This window comes from Hemibagrus wyckioides, linkage group LG20 (assembly GCF_019097595.1).
Source record: "Hemibagrus wyckioides isolate EC202008001 linkage group LG20, SWU_Hwy_1.0, whole genome shotgun sequence".
NCBI classification, from domain to species: domain Eukaryota; kingdom Metazoa; phylum Chordata; class Actinopteri; order Siluriformes; family Bagridae; genus Hemibagrus; species Hemibagrus wyckioides.
The window spans coordinates 4,434,417-4,452,801 of record NC_080729.1 but is presented as its reverse complement, the minus strand read 5'-3'; the positions used below and the strand labels follow the sequence as shown (position 1 = coordinate 4,452,801).

Here is an 18,385-nt window from a genome sequence, read left to right as displayed (position 1 = left end):
ATGAGTTAAGGAAGGGGTGATGATGATGATGATGATGATGATGATGGTGGTGGTGGGGGATGAAAGAATAAAACAGCCCACATCTGACCTGTGGGTGCACGAAAACATGACTCACGTTTTTTCTTTTCTTTCTTCAGCTGTGAATTAAAATGAACTGGGATCCTGGTGCATAACTCACTCTCTCTCTCTCTCTCTCTTTCTTTTTCTCTCTTTCGTTTCGCAGGGCCGCTGCTCCAGAGAGAACTGTAAGTATCTGCACCCTCCGCCCCACCTAAAGACGCAGCTCGAGATCAATGGCAGGAATAACTTGATCCAGCAGAAGAATATGGCCATGCTGGCCCAACAGATGCAGCTGGCCAACGCCATGATCCCTGGCACACAATTGCAGCCTGTGGTGAGATGTGTTAACACACCCACACACTCACACACCTAGGGTTAGGTGTTTATTATCCTTCTACAAATGGCACTTCACTTGCATCAGGAACGTTTGATTAACATCATCTGCATCAACGGCTTAAACTTAAGCTTCTTGTCGAAGGATTATTATTATGTATTGGCACCCCTGTCTGCATTGTTGAAACACGCACGCCGTATCTTATCATCTGCAGGCATATTTTCACATCACATCCAATATTATTCTGGCTTTTGCCTCTGCCAAATCATATTTTCGTAAAATATTTTACTTCGGGTGCTTTTCTCTAGTCGGTCACAAGTCTCTTACGTTTAGTGTTACATGACAGCAAACTGACACAAGGAACCATCCCCGATACACGCAATCCTGGGTTCGGATTTGTTAGCGAGCCTTGCTGAATTGTAGCAAGATTCTAGCTGCTTCCACGCTGACCCACTCGTATTATCTAGAATTACCATTCTGCGTGATGAACGTCAGAGCGAAACGAGATTAAAAGGTATAATCTGACACCAGATATCTCTAGCACAGTGAGGTGGGTAAGTCTATACCGGACTGCAGAAAGACTGCTTCGCAATGCATGATGCAACATAGAAGCCTGGAAAAGTTCAGCGTGTGACTTTAAATAAAAATCTGAATATCAGGATTCAGACATTTTTTGGTCACACATTCTCTGATCATGTTATTAGATAAATAGTTAGGGAATCGTTTTTATAATAATGTGTTTATAGTACGTTTATAATTATCATTAAATGTAAATTTAACTGCTTTTATTTATGTATTTTTTATTTGAGCATAGATTATTTTTTTTATAAATTTATTATATAAATTGAGACCCCAGAATATACAGATGTTATACTATGTTTCCTCTTAAATCTCTTTAGTATAACTAATTCAGAGAAGAAGAAGAAAAGAACAAGAACTCATAATACATTATACAAAGTGTATTATTTAATGAATAATGTACTGTATATGCATGATTAATGCTTTATAAATGCATTCATAACCCCACGGGATCCCAGATACTTTATAAAAACCTGACGTTTTTTGTTTCTTTAATAACTCGATTGTAGAAAAAATGGATTATCAGGAAACTTTCGAAGCTTGTTCCTATGATGGATAATTCAATATTATTAATTCAGGATGCGTCATAAAGCTACACAGCCATAAGGTGTGATGTGCTTTTATAATCCGTGATGTATAATGTGTCATGAAAGCATTCGGTGTGAATAGAAACCTTCATAGTAAGTCTTTCCACATTTTTATTTGAAGGTTACAAATTGATTGGAAAGGAATAACCTCTGTCCCAGTACTTTCCCAGCCCAGCTCAGAGAGCGTTCTGTTATGGTGTGGCACATGGACAGAATCTTAGTGTGGGAGTTACTGCGAATAGATCAGGATGCCTGAAAGAGCGCTGAAAAGCTGGCAAATGTGGAAAGGTCAGCTTTTAGAGATCTGAAGCAAAACACTAGGGTTGAGTTCCATGAGCTGATTGGTTGAAACCCAGTTCCAAACAAAGCAACATCTGTACAAGAGGTGAAAAATAAATCCTGAATCGGAGAAGTGATTGAGAGAGTCTGTTTCCAGGCCACTTCGATTAAAACTTTACCGCAGTATGAAGCTTATCTGTTGCCATTTTCTGTTCCTCTGTTGGCACTAAGGCTTTGTGTGTAGTTCTTCCTAGCTCTCCTAGCCCCTGGCCTGCCTCTCGACATTCACTCTTCATTACCACCACATCCCTTGAATCCATCTCCGGTATCAGCTCTGCCTCCAAGTTTTGCGGCTTTTGAAGCTTCCAGCGCTTCCTCTAGAGCCCGAGCCCCTGTTTTTACCTCCAACTGCAAAACGACAGCTGCCAGTTTTCCATCAGTGTCGTTGATCCTTCTTTCGAAGCTGTGTGCTCACAATTTTCACAAAAAGAGCTCTGTTTCACTTTCCTACTTGACATAACTAGTTACAGGTAATAATCATGATTACAGGCAACGGTTTGGTCCGAACCGGGACAGGAGTCCGTGCGTGGCTGGTTCTGGGGTTCTTTTGGGGAGCCAGCTTATACGTATTCATTTTGTCCCAACATTAGCTGCCATTTGGTTCAGTTTGTCCAAGAGAACACTAGCACTGATATGTTGGTGAGCCAGTTCCTATGTAGCTTTTGCAAAATATACTCTAATCCCAATCATCTATCCAAAATATTAAGCTCAAATTCAGCTCAATAGTTAGCGCTTTAAAGGTCCATCAGTGATAATGACAAGCCTTCCCTCTTCCTGTAAAGTGACCCTTCCACAATATGGCAAAATTAAATGCTTTGGAAGGTCTTAATGGAAATAATAGGATTGTTACATGAGTGTTATTACTAGATCTCGTCTTTGTGCTTATACGTAGAAGAGGAGTTTTTTGATTAGATATGTAATTAGAGTTCACTTCCAAAAATTAAAACTATTTTAAAAACCTTTTACACAGTTTTTTTTTTTCTTAGTTAATGTTCATCCATTTTCTGGACCGCTTATCCTACAGTGTCACCAGAGTCCCAGGAGACTCGGCCCACAAGGCAGGGGACACCCTGGATGGGGTTTGGCACCCATAGCAAGCAAGGCACAATTACACACACACACACATGAATTCACACACACATTCCCACACTATAGACAAATTAGAGATGCCAAACAGACCATGCATGTTCTGGGACTGGGGGAGGAAACCGGAGAACCCAGAAGAAACCCTTGGAAGAGCATACAAGCTCCACACACACTGGGTGGAAGTGGGAATCATACCCCCAACCCCTGAAGTGTGAGGCAAATGTGTTAATCTGTGCATTAACGAATGAATGAATTAATCGATCAATCAAACAAGCAGATCTGTAGCTATGTTTCTGGAAAATGATACCATGCATTTAGAATAAAAGAGGTTTTTTTTAATAAACAAAAATCTAGACTTCAGAAGATGGGAAACGTTTTTTAAAAAAAGGTTTTATAAGATCTTTTACAAGTTTCTTTTCATAAGAAACTGATCTTGTCCCAATTCCAATTAGCTAACATTCCAGTCAAAGTAATTGTGTTACAATATCTCTACCTTGAGTTCAGGATCCTGGAACCAATATTTCTGATTTAATGTGAATAAGGGCTCGAGGAGCTTCGGGAAACAGACCAAAAAATATATATATATATACAAAAAAAAAAAGTTTCGTAAAAGCGGCCTTAATTGCAGATTTGGCCCATTTCAGCTCAGGCACAGCAAGCCTCCCTCCGGACTCTTCTTTCTTTTCTTGCTGGTAAAATGAATGCAGGTTCCTGTGTCATATTTCTCACTTCTGTCTCTCTTCTTTTTTTCTCTGTCCATTGCTGAAGTGGGAACGTAATGACGGATCAATCCCGACTCGATTGACAGCAAACGCATCCGAGCGTAAACCCTTAAAGACAGGCGTCTCACTATAACGGTTATGTAAGCGCCGTTATTTTCATTAGCGTTACATAAAGAGTCATGTGGCAGTGTGTATGCGAATGTGTGTGTGTGTGTGTCTGAAAGTTAAACTTCACTGCGCAGAGTGTGGGCAGCTTTTTAATGCTGCTGTTATTCAGCGTGTGCAAATTGGTCCTGGAGATCTGACTCACCTAGAAAGGAAGAAAGATAACACTGATTAAATCTCAGGTACCGAGCCCGAATCTCAGCCTCAGTACTTCAGAACTCGCTAAGATAACATCGATGATATGTAGCTGAATTAAACAATACTCTTTGAATCCACCTCCTTCCATGTGCATAAAGCTCCACCTTCAGAACCTACCTTGGCTCAACTTGAGTTAGCTTTATTAGCAAGGATGACTTATTAGCGTGACTTCACTTCGGCTGCTTGAAGGCCAAGTTATAACACACATAAACTTTTCTTACGGTTCTGTTTTACTTCATAATGAGCTCTCATGTGTTTTTAGGCTTGTGTTCGACATCATTAGCATTGTTAGCTGCCTGCTAGGCCAATCAGCTCCTTGAAAGCCCGGTTACAACACAATAAACACCTACTGTTTCATGAGAATGTGCCTTTTCTGTCCTGTTTTTCTTTTTTAATAAGTTCTCATGAGGTTTTAAGCTGTTCATCATCAGTTAGCGAGAATAGCATATTTTTCTATGGTGGTGGTTCTTCCAAAATCTTACCTTTTTTTATAATAAAAAATGCTCCCTTTTGATTAGTTATGTAAAGCCAGCCATGGAAACAAGTCAGAGATGAATACATATTGAGTTGACGTACTTGACTGCCATTGCTAATTCGCCAAAACCTCATCCTCTACACCATCATCCTCTTCATCATCTCTCTTAAAGTAGGCTCTGGTGTTGTTTATTTGGCTTTCACTGCATAGAAATATGAAATTTAACCTGTTCTATACAGAGTAATTGAATTAAAGGTTTAGAAAAAAAATCGCGAATCTCTCTGGTTCCACTAGGGGGCAACATAGAGCAATAACTACATACAATACGCTTATAGTCAGCGATTTGCTGAGATAAGTAAGTTCCTGGTGTCACTCATCACCATGATGCCTGTTGTTTCCTCATAGGCATCTCCTTATATCTTTCTTTCTCATAAATTCTACAGCTTGTCATTTTAGTGGAATGTTCCAGAAACCAGCCTAAGACTTTTCTGCGCTGGAAAACTTCCTGTGCAAAGCGCAGTGACTGTTACAAAGTGCTGACACACCTGACTCTCTCCATAAATGTTAAACAAATGTCGAATAAAAGTAAGAAACATTCTCCGTTTATTATCCTCTCTCTGCCAAGAACACTAGAAAGCTTTTCCACAGAAACAGATTCCAAAAATCTGAGTGTAAGTAAACAGCGTGTGTCCGGTGACACTGTTGGTTTAAGGCGTCTCTCTATCTCCTTACAGGGACAAAATAATCTTGAAAGGAATCCCAGGCTTTATTGGTTCTTATCACATGAGAGGAGGTGATAAAAGAGTGAGGAGAGGCAGCAGGATAGAAATAACGACAGATCTTCCAGGAGACCGAGCTCGGGATCTTTTCTTCACCACAGAGAGATAGAGAGAGAGAAAGGGTGAGGTAGATTGACGGAGACAGAGACGGGTGGCATGAAAAAAGGAAGAGAATACGGTGTCGAGGTGGATGAGCTCATGAGAGAGAACCCAAACAAAAAGATAAAGATCAGAGATAAGCATCTCATCTTCACTTTCACACTTTCTTTTCCCCCTCTTGCTATTCATCATTTGGCAGACGCTTTTATTCAAAGTGGTGGTTAAACGCATACAGGTTCCGCAGGGACTCTGCAGAGACACCCGGGTCCTCCGGGAACGTCTTTGAAATGGTCACGCTGGATTTATTTCCATACGCCGAGATCGGTTGATCTAATTAGAGCCCAGCTAATGCCCTCAATCTCAAAGATGTCCTGGATTACCGAGCGTCATTTCTGCAGACCCCTGAAACACGACTCGTCAGAACGGCGCTGTCACCTGGACATGGACATGGACGCGAGCTCGCCGCCTACACTGGCTAATGAGAGAGATATTCAAGTGCGGTACTGAAACATAAATAAGGTTTTATTGCTTCATGCACTCCTGCTGTCAGAACAATGTTAAACGCTGAGATTACATAAACATAAACATGGAATGCAAGCTAAAGCACCATGGCAACTTCTTGGTGAAGGTCAAATTGAATGAAATTGAAAACACAAACACGTTGTTCCTATGTTTTCTGTGGTTTAATGACCTTCGTGTATACTATATTGCCGAACGTTTTAGGACGTCTGCTTTTACATGCACATGAATGTAATATGGAGTTGCCCCGCCCTCTGCAGCTTCAGCTCTTCTGGGAAGGCTTTCCACAAGGTTTAGGAGTGTATTTATGGGAATTTTTGACCGTTCCACTAGAAGCGCATTTGTGAGGTCAGGCACTGATGTAGGACAGCTTGCAGTCTCCACTCTAACTCATCCCAAAGGTGTTCTATCAGGTTGAGGTTAGGACAAGTTCCGCCACACCAAACTCCCTTATCCATGGACCTTGCTTTGTGCACTGGTGCACAGTCATGTTGAAACAGGAAGGGGTCATCCCCAAACTCTTTCCACAAAGTTGGGAGCATGAAATTGTCCTAAATGTCTTGGTATGTTGAAGCATTAAGAGTTCCTTTCACTGGAACTAAGGGGCCGAGCCCAACCCCTGAAAAAACAACACCTGAATTCAATGATTTGGTTGGGTGTCCCAAAACTTTTGGCAATATAGTGTATATCCTACAAAACAAAGCCTATTAAAACTCGCATGTTTTGGTCAGTTCTCTGCCTCTTCATCCTGTCATTAGCTTGTTATAGGATTGTGTTCACTGTTAGATCATTTACCAGCTTGTTCCTTTGCCCTGTCAAGTTGAGCTGTGCTTCCCTAGTACCATAATTCCACCTGTTCTTTGAATTAAATTAGATGAATTAATTGGACTCTCCTAATTTTCTCTTTAATTTAGTCTTGGTCAATTCCACCCACCAGCTAGCTCTCACTTATGACACAAAATCTACCTAGGCAGGGTGTAGGCTATTATTTGCATTTCCTCAACAGCATTTCTTCGAACCGCAGGACAGCAAAATACACTCAGTCTGCCCTTTTCCGCATACCTGAGGTCACAGATGTCCACGATTGGCGAGCGTCATAGACTTTGCACCTGTTTCCTATTCATAGAAAGGTTTTTTAATCACGCAAATGTTTCTAGCGTCAAAGTAAGCGCTAATATCAATCCCTTTTCTGCTTTATGACACACCCCGAGTGCTTGTTCATCTAAAAAGCAGCTAAAAATTTGATCTTCAACCACTAAAATTCTGCGTAAGGTTATCCAACAGACGGAAAAACACACGTCTCACACAGAAAGCCAACGTTTTAAATCAGGTATCATTTTATATCAGACTTGTGAAACACCAGTGTAGCGGTATAACAGGTTAACTTTATAGCGTTCTTCAGTCATGTGAGAATGAAATAATAATAATAATTTAATGTTTGTGCCAAATTTTTTGGAGAAATACAACCCGGCAAAGTAGTCGTTAAAGCAGTTGGGACTATAGAGCAGTAAGTAATATATGTTTATTTGAAAGACGTCAAGCCGCGCATTCCCACTGAAATAATTATACCGTCCAAGTCTATTTTTCCGAGCTGAAAACTTCATAATTACCACATGACACACGACACAAACAATCTATTATATTCAGCAGAATTCCCTTATAGGGACTGTTTTTACGTTCGACTTTAGCAAATAAATATATAACGATGCTGTAAGTTGATACTCATTGCTCAAGAGCCTTTTTTTGTTATTTTAAGAATATATTATTGTGCACTTAAAAATCTGAACATTCTGTTCACGGACCATATGCTTTTATTTTCAGACTGCGACACCCACCACCAATTTCATTCCAATGCTAGCATCTGTATGCTGTAATTAATACACAGTACCTGACATTCAGTACATTGTATGCATGTAGTATCATACTTTTTTTAATCGTCTTTAAAAACTTTTTCTACTTTACATGTTTTCTGTACTTTACCGTGATTATTTCGAGATCTTACTCACGCTTAAATATGATTTCTTCGTTCCTTGGTCTCGTTGCAGGAGGCATATATCTTGTTACTTGAGTACGCTGACCTTAGCTAGGAATTTTGACAATGATTTTTGGGATAACTCTTTTATCCAGAGGCCCAGAAATGGAATTTGTGCCTGTTTTGGTTGTGTCCATGTTCTGCACTGAATGTCTTTGTCATGTCTCACTCCACAGTGGAGGTTAATATGAAGCTCTAGACACTCAAGGCTTTAAGAATTTGTATTGTATTCGTTTCTACTGGTCGAAAATATCTGATAAGTCCATTTCCATTCTGAATTTTTCAAGTACACACTGACCCTAAATACCCACATTATTATTATTATTATTATTATTATTATTATTATTATTATATCAATTCTCATAAACTGTGTTTTTCTGCCAGAAATCGTAACATAAAGAACCCCTTTTTCTGAGACACTACTGCACTATATTTTCTTATAGATATTTTATAAACAGTGTTATAAGTTAAGAAATGAATATTGTTTATTGTGACCTTCAGTACATTACTAGTAATAATAATAATAATATTTTACTCACTTGAATAGTTTTTCACTGATCACAACTCTCAATATGTACGCTAATATCAGGACATCTTGTGTCCCATTGCAGCCCATGTTCTCTGTCACGCCCAGCCTGGCCACCAACGCCACAGCACTGGTCAACCCATATCTGGGCCCCGTGTCTCCAGGCCTGGTGCCCAACGAGATTCTGCCCAGCGCACCTGTTCTAATGACCAGCACCCCTAACGTCCCTGTGCCCGCTGCAGCTGCCGCCGCCGCCCAGAAGCTCATGAGGACAGATCGGCTGGAGGTGAGTACGCTTCCAGTTCAACCTCAACCGTAAACAACTGTACGTTAAATCCAAATATTTCTATCAGGACAGCTAAAACAGGATGCAGTTCAAGAGTTTCAGTTTGGTTTGAGTCTAGATACAAAACTGGAATCATGAGTTACAAAAGAAATAAAAATAGTTAGTTTATTTCCACGTACATGTTTCTATCTTTAAAGCAAATGTTGATATCAAACCCATTTCTGTTCTCTGAGACGCCCCAAGTGTTTGTTCATCTAAAAAAACAGCTACAATTTGAAGGTGTTTATCTTCAACCACTAAAATTCTGTGTACAGAAAAACACTCTGAAAGTCCTGACTCATTTTATATCAGACTTGCGAGAAAATAATTAATTTGTTTATACTGATTGAAAATGATTGAATTCCGCCGTTGGACCCATAAGTTGATAAGTTAAAGAACGTAACTGAGACAAGATTCAAAATTTGGGTTTTAGGATGCTCATACTTGTGATTTCTTCATCTCTAACCATTTAAAGCTCGCTCATTCGTTTAAAATAAACTGTTTATTAGATTATTAGATATGACAAAACCAACAACCAAAAAAACATCTAACATTGCATAGCTCTTCATCTGAGGCCCGTCTGGACACCCATAAAAGTTCTACAACAACACTGTAGAGTATTTACCTCATTTCCTGGAGAGTTTTTCATTTACTAAGCGAAGAACCCAAAGCTAAGGAGGGTATTAATCAGGGAAGCAAACGAGAAGCTGGAGAATTTCCGCATCTCGGATGGAAGAAGTTACTCACCAAGAATTATCCTGAGACTCCACAAAGCTGGGCTTTGTAAAAAAAAATATATAAAAAAATAGGCTCAAATCTTATGAAATCCTGTTTGGAGTTTGCCAAAAGGAATACTGAAAGACGTTCTCTAGTCTGATGAAACCAAAGTTGAACTTTTTGGACTTGATAACACACAAACCCCCACAGAGAAGCATGGTGGTGGAAGCACCGTGTAGAGATGATGTGATTGCTTCTCTAACCCATCCACTCTTTACCCTGCTGACCTTTGATGGACAGAATACACCGTATTCATAGCACTTTTGCTAATCTGAGGTTTAGAGGCTTGTTTTTAGTTAGCATCGTGCTGTTTATTTACTGTAGATGTGTCTATTAACAAACCCCCGGAGACTTTCAGACACTATTTTTACTGCAGAGACGTCATTCAACCAATTATGCAGCTTTATTTCATGGTTTCACCATGTGTTTTTCTTCACATTTTAATATTATAGCCTGTTTTGCATAGATTCATGGCATACATCAATTTGCATAAATATTCACCCACACCCCCACCCCCCCACCCCCTGAACTTCACATTTTCTGGTTACAACCAGGAACATTAATATTGAAAAAAAAAAAAAAAAAAGGACATATGGTCTATATTTTCTTTTTAATGATCTTTTTTCTTTATTTCACAGATAACTAGAGCAAATAACATGTTATTGCATTTATTTTTATAACTCAATTTAATGGGAGTCTCGATTTAAGTACAGAGATAAAATGGAAAAAAAAAAAAAAAATTCCATTTGCACTCTATTTCTGTATGACTGATAAAAAACATAAAAATAAAAATAAAACACAGCGAAAGCCCAGCTTTCAAATATATCAATTAAAACCGCAGTCATTACCAGGGTGAAAATAAGGCCCACTAGGCAAATCAAGATTATTTCCATGACTCATAGTTACATGACTCTTATGCTCCGCTTGTTTATTAGCAGCTGTAGCTGGAGATATGTAATTAGAGGCATCACGCGTACCGTTTCGACGCTGACTCTTGGTTATCTAAAGTGTTCCTCCAAGCATCACGCTTTTCTTTTTACAAAACACCTCACCCATTCAACTAACGCTTATCATCTGCAATAGAAGGGGGGGGGTGTTGGGAGGAAGAAAAATCATAGGCCTCCTATGTACTGTTCAACAGTTCCGGTTTGTTCGCTTTAATTATGCATTACGGCATTCGCTCGTCGGACTGATCATATTTCATTAGCATAAATTCTTCATTAAACATACTCGAGCAAACAGAGCAAGGATGATACATGGATTTCGGCGTCGGATCCTGACGTGACGGCTGACGCTTCTCGCGGTTACGAAACGCTGAGAAAACAGCTCGTTATTCTTTGAACAGTCGTCATGTAGATAAATCAGAAACGCATCACTAATTCCACCCACTGCTGTTTGCCCATAATTATTAATTGGACAGCGAGTCAATCCGGTGCATAATTCATGCACCGAGAGGAGATCGCTGTCAGCAAAATGGCGAAGGATACCGTTGGGAAGAGGGCGAGAATACGTGGATTACAGCGTGCTAATTAGCGCTAAAAAGCTATACAAGTCTCCGCTGACCGGCGAAAGAATTAGCCTGGAAGGAGCTTGAATGTGGGGTCGATGGAAAAAAAAAAAAAAAATAGGATGTACCAAGACAGCGCTAATCAATCCTGCTAAGCTTTTCTGAAGTTAAATATCTGCTAATTCTCCCGAGAATTCTGCAGCACTGTTCGGTTTATGAAGAGACAGCATTGGGAATCTCCCAGTGCCAAATTGACTCCAGCGTATATCATTTGCAAAAGAAAGAAACGAGACTCCGCAGTGCCACGTTCAGCCGCGTCTGAGTACACTCAAGGTCCAGAAGAAAACCAGATTCGTTCAAGCAGATTCAATATGGACCTCAGTAAAAAATATCAGGCAAAGGGAGCGCTATTTTAGCTGCCAGCGTGTCACTGCAATATTACAGCGATGTTTTTTTAATTATCTTCCGTTCTCAAAACAGCAAGTCAATATTGCTTGTACTGTTGCTTTGATAGAGCTGAAGTAATCACCCTGTCTCTGAGGAGAGGTAGTTATCTGGGTTGGTTTTTTCTTCTTTTTTTTTAACACACAAAATAAAATCTCAATTTAGCGACGCCATTCAAGCATTGTGGGATACTATTTCATCTCGGTGCTTAAACCGATTTACATCTACCAGTAGAAGAAAATTCATGCCTTTAAAAATAAAATAAAATAAAAAATCCTACAGGTTTGCGATTGCAAATCCTACCATAACATCTCCAACAAGTTAATGCAATATGTGAAAATAATGAGATTGTTATAATATAATGAAGATGATTAAGCTTATTAGTTAGACATATTTTTGCTCATTTCAACTATTATCGTATCACAGATTATGTTTTACTGTGTTGGCTGTTAAAGCCGCTTCTTTTAGATATTTATAGGAAAAAGCTAAGCTGCTAATGGAATATGTTCACTTAGGACAAATTATATAGATATCATATATCTTCCAGGAGAGGGAAAAATGTATTTGAAAAAATAAAATAAAATAAAATAAAATAAAATAAAATAAAAAACACATTTTATTGTTGATAAGGAGAGAAAAATATTATTATTATTATTATTATTATTATTATTATTATTATTATTATCTTGCACATCAACAACTTAATATCAGACAGCAGAACAGAACTGAGTGAGAAAAAAGTGTGAAAAATTAGAAGAAAAAAAATAACATTCAATTAAACAATTCTGTCTGGCCATTTATAACTTAAAATCCTAAATTTTTGACCTGCAAAGAATTTAATAAAAAATGAATAAATGATTATTAAATTATTAAATTATTATATAATTATTAAATAATTAAAAGATCATTTGTTTTTAAATGTTTTTTATAGTTTTTAATTGTGTAAAATTCATTTTAAATTTTTCTGGATTAAAAATAGTTTGAAATTTTATAGAATTTTAATGTGAGTCTTTATGTGCAGAGACAAAACATGTCAAAAACTAAAGATCTGTTATTTAATATTTAATGATTAAAATGAATTAAATAAATAAATTAAATTAATTTAAATATCTGTAAATGGAACTAAAATAGACTTAATTAGGGTTATTTTACTAAAAATTAAGGTAATTTTTATTTTATTTTATTTTATTTTATTTTATTTTATTTGCACTTCACCTTTAAGAACGCCACCAGAGGAATAACGTAAAGACCCCGTTAGGTACATGGCTGGGATGGCACCTGTTTTTCTTGAGGACGTGATTAGGATCAAATTACAGTTACAAAGCAGTCCAGAAATTTCACTCAGACTCCGTTCTGTCCCCTTCTGCCTTTAACTCCGAGACAGTGAGGTAGAAGAAACGGAGAGAAAGACTGTAAAATGCCCTCGGGTTGCTCTCTCCGTCTCGCCCATCACTCTCTGTGAGCTTTAGTGCTGGAGACAAAGCTGTTTGCCAACAGTGTGCTAAAAGTGAAGCGGAGAGGAGTCTTCATCCAGAATGCCACATCTCCATAGAGACAAAAAAACATTTTATTCTTCTGCTCTCTGATTTCTTTCTTCCTCCATCCACCCAGCTCTGTAACACTTTTGAAAACCTTCTGACCCTCTCCATTGTTTTTATCTTGTCCTCTCTCTGTGGTGCTTTCTCTATCTCTCCCTCTCCCTCTCCCTCTCTCTCTCTTCATCTCTCACCGTATCACACACACACACCCCTCCACCTCCCTCCTCGCAGTGTCTGCCTGACAACAAGGCTGCCTCCGTCTCTTTAAAAAGCAGCCTGAGCTGGAGAGCGATGCGAGTGCCCGGCAGATTTCATTAGCTTTCTGTCGGCCATCATTCAAACAATGACGTCGTTTATGAATCGAACCTGCCGAGTGTCAGGATGGTTACAGATCAAAATGTCCTACAGTTGCCGTTTCTCCAGCATGCGACAAACATCCTAATAGCAGGGGTGCCAACATGTACAGTTTAACCCTAGCATTTTTTACGCCTCGCTACAGGGGACACATGAAAACCAGTGGTCAGAACAAACTTCTCCTGGTGGAAAAGCTTCGAAATAATGGAATTGTCTTGTCTGTAGTCTCTGCTTGTTGTAAAGTAAAACTCCCTGTTTAGCCCTGTTTGTCACTCACAGGGCCATATTCATTCTGTAATAGGCTTGCTACAGTTTTTTGCAGCTAATATGCAAATAAAAAGCATCTAATCATCAATATGCTTGAGTAGGAAACATGTCTGTAACCTATGTATACACCGATCAGGCATAACATTATGACCACCTGCCTAATATTGTGTCGGTCCCCCTTTTTGCTGCCAAAACACAACAAACTATGTATCCTGACACCTTTCTATCAGAACCAGCATTCAGCAATTTGAGCAACAGTAGCTCGTCTGTTGGATCGGATCACACGGGCCAGCCTTTGCTCCCCACGTGCATCAATGAGCCTTGACCGTCCATGACCCTGTCACCGGTTCACCACTGTTCCTTCCTTGGACCACTTTTGATAGATACTGACCACTGCAGACCAGGAACACCCCACAAGAGCTGCAGTTTTGGAGATGCTCTGATCCAGTGGTCTAGACATCACAGTTTGCCCCTTCTCACTTGTCCATTTTTCCTGCTTCTAACACATCAACTTTGAGGACAAAATGTTGACTTGCTGCCTAATATATCCCACCCACTAACAGGTGCCATGATGAGGAGATCATCAGTCTTATTCACTTCACCTGCTCAAAATGTTATGCCTGATCTGTGTATATACTGATAAAAAAGTACTTGTCATTCTTTAATAAATAAAAAACAGACCTAATTGCTGGCAGATTGCTGTGGTATAAGAGGAATAAAACACCTACGTAAGTGTAATGTCGTGTGTCATGACACTTTCCAAGCTGACTCATTGTTGACAGATGACTTTTGGAGCTCCAAGTCGTGTGCTGATGATGTGGCGGGTGAAGTTTTCTCAGAATCTATGGCATGTGACACTGAGATTTGTGCAACCTGATCTCCATGTGAAGTTAGTTAGTGGGTTAGTAAGTAAACAGAAACATGTTTATGGAAGGGTCATGAAAGGTTTGTGTGTGTGTGTGTTATGCAGTGTGTGAACACTACATTGGTAGTATTGCTACTGATACATGATCATAGATCATGAATTTTACCAAAAATTTTATTATTATTCTAAATAGTCTGACCACCGAGTAAACCTTTTGTGTTTCACCTGTAAGACTCATCACATAAGACTGTGTGTGTGTGTGTGTGGTGATTCTGAACATAGCCAGTGCACAGATGTGTCTGTGGACGTGATTTATGGGGATTTGTCTAGATAACGTCTTTCAGGTAAACCCACTGCTCACAGGAGCGAATCCTCGCTACGGGGAACACTCAACACTCTTCATATGAGGAGTCTGACCCCTACTGGCCAAGCATCAAAATGACCAGTGTTGGATGGGGAGATGGGAGTGAAAGGAAGTTTATAAAACTGCACGAGGTTAAACGAGGTTACCAATTAATCTAAAGTCATTTTTAAACGTTTACTAAATATGGACTAATATTTAAAATGATGTTTATGACAGCTTTCGCGTTCTGACCCATTCGTTCTGATCAGACAGGTTTATTTCACATGGCGGGGAATACGCAGGGTCTCTGTAGTTCATATCTATAACAATATTAAAGACATTAGCATGCCTGAAGGTGTGAAATGGCGTGAAAGAGCTGGGGTAAAGTGATTAAAGACGGCAGTGTAAGGAGAAAATAGACGCTGGGAATCAGTGTGGCATTGTGAGCTGTGAAGATAGAGATCAAGATCATACTTTAACAAAAGAATAAAATTATTATTAGTATCAGTGTTGTTCTTGATGATGGTGTTGATGTTGTCAGTATTAGTGTTGTAGTTCCTGATGATGTTGTTGATGTGAGTATTAGCGTTGTTCTTGATGATTCGATTCAATTCAATTTATTTTTGTATAGCGCTTTTAACAAAGAGCATTGTCTCAAAGCAGCTTTACATGAGACACAACATAAGAAAACAACAAACATATAAACAGACAAACAGTCCTAGATGTTATAAGACATCCTATATGATGTTGTTCTTGATGATGCTAGTATTAGTGTTGTTGTTGATGTTAGTATTAGCCCTTAGCCCTTTATAAAGAATGTACAGATTATTAACATTTTAAATGTGTAGCTCATTTTGATCTACCTGTGAACAAGAAGTGAAAAAAAAGTGCCTTGCAGTTCCTCCGCTTCTTATTTAACTCTGTCATGAGGTGAGGCAGGTAAAGGATTGATGAATGTTTAGAAACACATTACACGGATGAAATGAAGTAAAGCCTGAAGACATGATCAATAAGCCCACAGCGGGCATGTAGAAACCAAACACACTGACCAGAGCTGTGACCGGAAATGAGTGGGAATAAAAACACAGGCACCTGTTCAGAGTGAGCAGAAAGAAACGTCTCTGTTTCAGACAGAAGACACTTTAAAACGAACCAAAACAAATATTCTCTGTTGTCTTTCTTTCTCTGTCTCTCTCTCTCTCTCTCTCTCTCTCTCTCTCTCATGCCCACTCTTTTATTCTCTCTCTCTCTCTCTCTCATGCCCACTCTTTTATTCTATCTCTCTCACACTGTCTCTTTTCCTCTTTCTCACTCTTATTGTCTTTCTTTCTCTCTCTCTTATTCTTTCTCTTTCTCTTTCTCTTTCTCATACTCTATCTATCTATCTATCTATCTATCTATCTATCTATCTATCTATCTATCTATCTATCTATCTATCTTTTTTCTCTTTTACCCTCCCACCTATCTTTTCAACCTCACCCTATTCTATTTCTCTCTCTCTCTCTCTCTCTCTCTCTCTCTCTCTCTCTCTCTCTCTGTTCTATCTGTCTACCTCTCTTTATCCCTCTCTCTTTGTCTCGCTCTTTATTTATGTCTCGTTGTCCTCTCTCTCTCTCTCTCTCTCTCTCTCTGTTCTATCTGTCTACCTCTCTTTATCCCTCTCTCTTTGTCTCGCTCTTTATTTATGTCTCGTTGTCCTCTCTCTCTCTCTCTCTCTCTCTCTCTCTCTCTCTCTCTCTGTTCTATCTGTCTACCTCTCTTTATCCCTCTCTCTTTGTCTCGCTCTTTATTTATGTCTCGTTGTCCTCTCTCTCTCTCTCTCTCTCTCTCTCTCTCTCTCTCTCTCTCTCTGTTCTATCTGTCTACCCTCTTTATCCCTCTCTCTTTGTCTCGCTCTTTATTTATGTCTCGTTGTCCTCTCTCTCTCTCTCTCTCTCTCTCTTCTATCTGTTCTGTCTGTTCTATCTGGCTGCCTCTCTTTACCCCCCCCCACTCTCTCTCTGTCCTATCTATTCTATCTGGCTGCTCTTTGCTGCTCTCTTTCTTTATGTCTCATTGTCCTCTCTCTCTCTCTCTCTCTCTCTCTCACACACACACACTCACACACACACAAAATCTCTTTTTCTCTCTCCTGCATACTCTTTGCATACTTTCTGTTCTGTCTTTCCCTTTCTACCTCTTTTGTCCTCTCTCTCTCTCTCTCTCTCTCTCTCTCTCGTTCTCTCTGTCTCTTTGTTAATGGACCCTCAGGTGTGTCGGGAGTACCAGAGAGGTAACTGCACGCGAGGTGAGAACGACTGCCGCTTCGCTCACCCATCCGACAGCGCCATGATCGACACCAACGACAACACAGTGACCGTGTGCATGGACTACATCAAGGGCCGCTGCTCGCGCGACAAGTGCAAGTACTTCCACCCTCCGGCGCACCTGCAGGCCAAGATCAAGGCCGCGCAGCACCAAGTCAACCAGGCGGCCGCCGCCGCTGCCATGGTAGGTCGGTGCCAGTCCCCAGTTGTACCCACTTCCTACCCGCTCCTTTAGCGCCATCTCGGGCTCTGCTCCTCCTTTTCCCTATTCCTTAGAAATATAACACCAGCATACAGCAATTATGCCTGAGCTACGGTGACGGTAATGCAGTCTGTGCTAAAGTAGAGAAACTGGTGTGTTTGCTTAACCCTGCGCATATGTCACTTGTTATAACTGTGTTATAACTGCATACTGAAATATAGCAATGGAAATACTTTCGATGTACAGCGATGTCCAAAAGTCTGAATGCGCTAACAGGAATCGTTTTTATTTCATCAGCCTTAAAAAGCAAGTGTTATTTGTTCTTGATATAATTCAGAGTAAACGGACTTCATGTGCTAGCAAGAGACCTGCTTCCGTTAAGTAGCCGTTATTTGTCACATATACGTTACTGCACAGTGAAATTCTTTCTTCACATACACCATCCTTGGGGTCAGAGCATAGAGTCAGCCATGATACAGTGCCCCTGGAGCAAGGGGAGGTTAGGGGTCTTGCTCAAGGGCCCAATGCTAGCAGTTTGGTGGTGCTGGGGCTTGAACACCGATCTTCCGGTCAACGACCCAGAGCCTTAACCACTTGAGCTACCACCGCCCCATGGAAGGTTGCTCTGAAGCCCAAATAATTCTTGTTATCACTTACAGTAAAGCAGCTGTAAACATTTTTTTTCTTCATCAAATAAACTGAAATCTGCCGCTTGCCATGTTCTGATCAGCCACAAACTCTTCTGTCTTGTAGTCTTGTGTAAGTTGTTTATCGTCCCTGCAAAACAAATTTTCTTACATTCTAAGCGCTTTCTCTTCAGTTTATACGGAATATCCACCACACCACTTCCTGCGTGAGCTGTTACTATAGAAACGATCATGTATTCGCAAAAACACATTAATGTAGACCCGTCATTTGACTCGATGATGAAATAACACAGGGTCTCTGTAGTGGATT

General features: G+C 39.8%; 1 protein-coding gene across 14 annotated transcripts in view; it reads left to right on the top strand.

Annotated features, from left to right (window-relative positions):
* Positions 1–18,385, top strand: part of LOC131370762 (muscleblind-like protein 1) — a 131,668-nt gene that overhangs the window by 101,396 nt on the left and 11,887 nt on the right. For all 14 annotated transcript variants that reach the window (XM_058418221.1, XM_058418222.1, XM_058418225.1 and 11 more), the window contains exons 3-5: positions 224–394; positions 8,586–8,786; positions 17,171–17,410. In XM_058418221.1, coding sequence (XP_058274204.1) covers positions 224–394; positions 8,586–8,786; positions 17,171–17,410 — 612 coding nt within the window. The remainder of the gene's footprint in view (positions 1–223; positions 395–8,585; positions 8,787–17,170; positions 17,411–18,385) is intronic.